Source organism: Sus scrofa, chromosome 6, assembly GCF_054392235.1.
Source record: "Sus scrofa isolate SSC_HxYL_T2T_F1_AM1 chromosome 6, Sscrofa_HxYL_maternal_Yorkshire_Landrace_v2.0, whole genome shotgun sequence".
Taxonomy (NCBI): domain Eukaryota; kingdom Metazoa; phylum Chordata; class Mammalia; order Artiodactyla; family Suidae; genus Sus; species Sus scrofa.
Window position 1 is genome coordinate 159,958,129 of NC_139388.1, and position 6,963 is coordinate 159,965,091.

The window sequence follows — 6,963 nt, forward strand, 5'->3', positions numbered from 1 at the left end:
ATGAACTTTTTGAATGAAAGTTTTGTCCAGATATATGCCCAGGAGTGGGATTGCTGTATCATGTGGTAGTTCTATATTTACTTTTCTGAGGAACCTCCATACTGTGTTTTCCACAGTACTTGTACCAATTACATTCCCACCAACATTGTGGGAAAGTTTCCTTTTCTCCACATCCTCTCCAGCATTTGTTACTTGTAGACAAGTTAATGATGGCCATTCTGACTGGTGTGAGGTGGTTTTGACTTGAGTTTCCCTAATAATTAGTGATGTTGAACATTTTTTTCCTGTGCCTACTGGCAATCTCTGTATCTTCTTTGGAGAAATGTCTGTTTAGGTCTTTGGCCCATTTTTTGATTGGGTTGTTTGGTTTTTTGGTTGTTAAGTTGTAAGAGTTGTGTGTATATTTTGGAGACTAGGCCCTTATCAGTTGCATTGTTTGCAAAGATTTTCTCCCACTCTGTGTGTTGTCTTTTCGTTTTTTTAATGTTTCCTTTTCTGCACAAAAAACTTTGAGTTTAATTAGCTCCCATTAGTTTGTTTTTATTGTCATTATCCTAAGAGGTGGATCAAACAAGATGTTGCTGTGTTGCTGTGATTTATGTCAAAGACCATTCTGCCTATGTTTTCTTCTAGGAGTTTTATAGTATCAGGCCTTACATTTGGTTTTTAATTCCTTTTGAGTTTATTTTTGTACATGGTGTTACAGAATGTTATAATTTCATTCTTTTACATGTAGCTGTCCAGTTTTCCCAGCACTGCTTATTGAAGAGACTGTCTTTCTTCCACTGTATGTTCTTGCCTCCTCTGTCATAGATTAATTGACCATAGGTGCTTGGGTTTACTTATGGGCTTTGTATCCTTTTCCATTTATCTATATTTCTGTTTTTGTGTCAGTACCATACTGTTTTGATGATTGTAGCTTTGTAGTATAGGCTGAAGTCCAAGAGCCTGATTCTGCCAGTTCCATTTTTATTTTGCAATATTGCTTTGGCTATTCAGAATCTTTTGTGTTTCCACACAAATTTTAAAATATTTTGATCTAGCTCTGTGAAGAATGTCATTGGTAATTTGATAGGAATTGCACTGAATCTATAATTTTCTAAAAAGCTTATTATGTGCCAGGTTCTGTGCTCAGTGCTATATAATAACTCTTTTAACTCCTGACAGGAACTCTATGAAATATGAATTATTTCTGTTTTATAAATGAGAAAGTTGAGTCTTGGAGATTTTAAGTAACTTACCCAAGTTCCACAGGCACAAGTGGTGAAGCCAGGACTTAAGCCCTGGTTGATCTCACACCAAAGTCCACACCCAGAATTGCCTGAAGTATAGCTAAAGATTAATTACCCCAAATATAAGTGCCTGTATTTACAGGATTCACTTTGAGTCACATCCACTAATTCAGTTGTTTATATTAGCTAAAATTTCATGTGGCCTGAATGCATATTGATTTACAGTCATGTAGACAACTATAGAAAATATTCACATGGCCTTGGCCCAGGATACACTCTGATGCCCATGAAAACAAGAAAATAAAAAAAGGATTGTGATTTAAATTTCATTAGGAGCCACTGCCTATATGGCCTATTTAAAGAAACAAACAAACAGACCCTGTGGTTTTCCTCTACATTTGAGGTCTTCACTCATATTTCTTTAATTCCCCTGAGTTTTGTTTGTCCTTCATCAGTGGAAATGTTTGGTTGGAAACGTTATTTGAAAAATGTGTAGGTATCCTAATTCCAAGTTAAATATTTGTTTTGCTTACTCAAATGGGTGCTCTGTTTGGAAGATGGTTTTTCTGGTATGTGTGAGTAGCAGTCATGGTGGTAATAATACAGATGTGGGAATTAGAAGACCTGACTGTGCCTCTAGGTCGCTGAGTGATTTACGTATCAAAATGCTTTGCTTCCTCTCAGGTCCTCAACTGGAAGGATAATAATTGCAATAATCTTAGAGGGATAGAATGAAGATTAAATTGATCAATATTCATAAAATACCTAGAGGAGTGGCCTGTTTGCTATTTAATACTCCCTTGTCTTTCTGGGACTCAGTTTCCTTATCTGTAACATGAGTGGATTAAAGTAGATACCAGAATCCTTTGTAATTCTAAAGACCTAGGAAATAAAAGTAGCAGAAGTAGCAAACAAGGATTTTAAAAGAGTTTTTTAAAGTATATTAAAATAAGAGAAACTGTGACCATGATGAGAAGTGAAAGATATAAAAAGCACCAAATGAAATTTTGAAGCTGAAAAATTATAAGAACCAAAATGAAAGATTCATTGGCTGGGCTAAAAAACAGATTAAACATTGCAGAAGAAAAAAATAGTAAACTTGAAGGTATAGTGATAGAAGCTTTAGCAAATGAAACAGAAAAATTCTGCCAAAAACAAGTAAACAAACAAAAACCAGAGCTGCAATGATCTGTGGGGATAACATCAGTGATCTAATGTCTCTGCAACTGGACTATCAGAAGGAAAGGAGAGAATAGGGGCAGAAAGCATATTTGAATTAATAATGGCAAAAATTTTAACCAAATTTGATGAGGACTATAAATCCATAGAACCAACCACACCAAGGCGCATCATAATCAAACGGCTGGAAATTAAAGGCAGTCGATTTTTTAAAAATATAACACACAGAGAATAACAAAATAGATTTATCCTCAAAGATTGTGCAGGCTGAGGATAATGGAAGGGCATCTTCAAAGTGATGTGGGAAAAAAAGAGAAAACTATTCACTTAGAATTTTGTATTTTTCAAAGCTATCCTTCAAAATAAAGGTAAAATAAAGAATTTTTCAGACTAACAAAAATGGATAATTCCCTCACCAAAATTCATTCTGCACCATATTTATTCAAGAAGAATCTAAATGATATCAGAAGCATTATGATATTATGTGAAAGTAGGCTATGATGAATTAATTATGAATGTTGCAAATCTTAGGGTGACAACCAAAATAAATGAGTAAACAAAGTAAAATTGCTAACACATTATTTAGAATTAGAAAAGAACATGAAACCCAAAAGATGACAAAAAAGAAAAACGGAAACAAAGAATAAATGGGATAAATAGTAAACAAATAGAAAAATGAATACTAGACAAGTAGTAAACAAATAGATCCAAACCCACATGTATCGGTAATAATACCTTATATAAGTAGTATAAATTCTGTGATTGAAAGACAGAGATTTTTAGACTAGATAATGAAGTAAGACTCATCTATATGCCATCTACATGAAGCATGTTTAAAATATGGAGTCAGATTTTATTTCCAAAATAAAATCTTGGAAAAAAAACTCACCATGCACATACCAGGGATAATGAAAGCCTTTCATAGAGGGGCAACAAACCTCTATAATAGAGGTAGATAGATAGATAAGTGGATAGATTGATAGATAGATGATAGATAGGTGGATAGATTGATAGATAGATGGATAGATAATAACAGAGCTTCAAAATACATGGAGCAAAAACTGATCGGACTAATAGGAGAAATAGACAAATCCACAAATATAGTTGGGGATTGCAACATCCCTCCCTCCATAACTGATAGAACAAGGAGGTGAAAACTTGTGCCACACTGACAACCAACTTGACTTAATGTTTTAGAGCTACACCCAACAACAGATGAATACCCACCTTGAAGTGCATGTGAACTATTCACTAAGACACATCATAGTCTTTGCCATAAAACCAATCTCAGTAAATGTGAAGGTTGGGAAAATGTTTTAAACTTTTTAAAGCAACGCACATACTAAAATGTATTATTTCTATAAGGCACATAAGAGAGATCCATTGACTTTGGAGGCTGAATAATATAACTTCTCCTCTTCAACATTGTTTTAAAATATTTTTCTCAAACAACCCCGTTTTTCTAAGATTTTATACTAATGGTATAATAACACGCCGACAATATACTTTATCATAATAGTAAACATAAGCTTATAAAACTAAATGTATACCATTAAAATGTAAATGTATATCATCTGTTTTCATCTGTTAGAGTTTATACAAGGTTTTATTTGGGAAAAATAAGTACCATTGTTAAATTTTTTAAAGTTTGAAATTAAAGACTAATCCAAAAGATCCAAACTATTTGGCGCATTGCAAGTTTATTCTAATTTTTGTCAACCATCAGAGAAAACACGAGTATCCAAAAATGACAACACTCACATGACACCACTGGCAACAGCTTTCAGTGAATGCTTACTAAGTATCAGGCATTGTTCTACACACTTTTTTGTGCATTTAATTCTTCCTCTTACTTGCCTCCTGTTTTACAGCTCAGAAAACCTAACATGCCTAAGATCACACAAATAATAAATGCTAGTGCCAGAACTTGAGCCCAGTAATATTACTTCACCATGTAGCGTTGCATTTGCAAAGCCAGGGTCAGACACACAGGCATTAGACACAAAGATCTCGTGATTGCCTACTTCAGCACTTTGTAACCTATTTAATTGGTTCTCTTTTGCCTTGACTTCAAATTTGCCTCTTCACTGGTCTGTCTTATTTGATAAGTTCATCAAACATCAAGACTCTTTGTTCATTTTCAAAAAGGATTACAATGATAAGCTTTTATAATTAAGAGTATCTCAGCAGAGATTTCCTTTACCACAGTTCTAATTATTAGAGATGACTTTTCTGATTTTTCAAAATTGTATTTGCTTTAAATACAAGTTGAAAATTAACTGCTTGTAAAAATGCCTTTCCCCCCTTCTGAACTGTTGCTTAGAGGAAACATCTCTTGCTCCAGCATTCAAAAGCAATAATGGGAGTTCCCTTCGTGGCACAGCGGAAACGAATCTGACTAGGAACCATGAGGTTGCAGGTTCCATCCCTGGCCTCAATCAGTGGGTTAAGGATCTGGCGTTGCTGTGAGCTATGATGTAGGTTACAGACACGGCTCAGATCCTGCATTGCTATGGCATAGGCTTGCAGCTGTGGCTCCAATTTGACCCTAGCCTAGAAACCTCCACATGCTGCTGGTGTAGCCCTAAAAAGTCAAAAAAAAAAAAAAAAGGCAATAATGATTCAAAATTGAATCATCCAACAGGAATTTGAATGAAATAACTCTACTTAAAATTGGCAATGTTTGGGAGAGAAGGAGTACTTTAAAACTATCCCTAAGGCAAAATAAGGGGCTATATAAGTACCACAAAATACTTGATGTTAAGATTAAAAAAAAAAACAAAAAAAAGCATGAAGGCAGTTTGGGATATTCAAGGAAACGGAATGGGTAAAATGCACTGTACATATGAAAATATAACTTTCATTCATTACTCCATAACAAAAGGTAAAATTCATTTCTAGAAGGAAATGACCCAGCATCTTGCCTTTCCCAAGATGATTTTACATGTATTATCTAATTGTATCTTCCCAAAACATGAGATGAGTATTCTTATAATTCACAAATAAATAAGCAGAGGTTAATTGTCTAATATCATTCAAGAGAACTATTATTTTTTGAGTATATTTTATACCTAGGGTCTTTTTTCAGGTTCATTAACTCTTATGGAAGAGGCATTTTTATTCTCATTTTACATATTGAGACACTAAGGCTCCAAGAGACCAATTTCCTCCAGATGACCCAGCTCCTAAGTATTAGAGCTATGATTTGCACACAGGCCCATCTGACTCTAAGTGGATGCTCTTTTCACTGGTCTGGACTGCTTCCCTGGACTAGTAATAACACGGAAAGAGGCCACATTCCATCCTAAAATAGCCTGTATCAAACATGAGAGTATCTTAGTTCCCCACCAGGTAATCCCTAAGTGCACATTTTTCAGAGTCTTTTGGCCAACTCACCGGTTCACCTTCTCCTGTATGGTTACCCCAGGCTGACAAGTCATCAAAGACAAGATGAAAAAAGCAACAGCCAACATCTCATCCAGAAGCCACTACCCTATATTACAAAGAAGGACTAAAACTACTTAGGGAGTTGAAGTAAGAGGTGTCTACAGACCAGGACCTAGAAGATCTATCTAATGTTTGAAACTAACAGAACTTGTTTGATTCTCATTCAGATGTGGTTAATTACTTACTAGGATATTGATTAGCCAAACACCCTAAAATTCTAGACACCAAAGGCCACTGTCCTTCAGACCTTTTGAAAAGCAATATCCATAGGGTTGAGGAGAGGAGGATATTTAACTTATTTCAGCTAAGCAAAGGGATCTTATTTTCAGAATGAGGCAAAAGACAAACCAACATATATCTCCAGAGTTTGTGGCCCTTTTTACAGGCTCGTGGGACTTCTGAGCTCAGATGAGTTTGTTTTGCTTGGCTGAAACAAAGCTAATACTGACTCAACCATAAACTTCCAGCAAAATATCGAAAACACTAACCATCAAATGGAGAAGTTCTGCAATTTATTGCCAAACACCTGGAGCCTGAGAAGTGTGGGTAATTGAAATGGACTTTCTACTTCTCATCCAGACTTGCAGTATCATTACCATCTAGAATATTTGTGTCTTCAGGAAACCAGATGCCTTAAATGAACACCTCCAGAAGCATTCTCTAGAGCTTTAATAACAACCAATCATGGGACCAATGAAACCATATCTACATCCATTCTCTTACTGTTCCGGACATGGCCACAAATTAATTAAATAAGGAGAGGTGGCTAGACAATCACTGCACATGTGGCAGACGTTTCACATGTCTTGTTTTATTTACTCCTCACAACAAGTCTATGAAATGGAAAGGATTCGTTTCATTTTGCAGTTGAAGAAATGAAGATCCAGAGAGGTCAGCTAACTTGCCCGAGAATGGAGCCATCTTGATGCCTTTGTCAGTAGTTAGATTCTCTCATTAGCAGGATTGGCCTTATCAATCTCAAAGTTATGAAAAAAAGGTACTGGATAACTTGTGCACGCTAGAAATGTGTACAAATGCAAACGTGGCAGCCAGTCATTGTGGTCTTCATTTCTTCTAGAGTGAGGGGAGAGTCGACAGAAGTCAA

The 6,963-nt window shown here is 35.5% G+C and overlaps 1 protein-coding gene across 2 annotated transcripts in view; it reads right to left on the reverse strand.

The window, feature by feature from the left end:
• Nucleotides 1-5,992, reverse strand: part of C8A (complement C8 alpha chain) — a 65,598-nt gene extending 59,606 nt beyond the window's left edge. The window contains 1 exon segment of one of the 2 annotated variants that reach the window (NM_001097450.2): nucleotides 5,808-5,987. In NM_001097450.2, coding sequence (NP_001090919.2) covers nucleotides 5,808-5,884 — 77 coding nt within the window. In that variant the 5' untranslated portion in view covers nucleotides 5,885-5,987. 2 annotated transcript variants of the gene reach the window in all.
• Nucleotides 5,993-6,963: the final 971 nt, after the last annotated feature.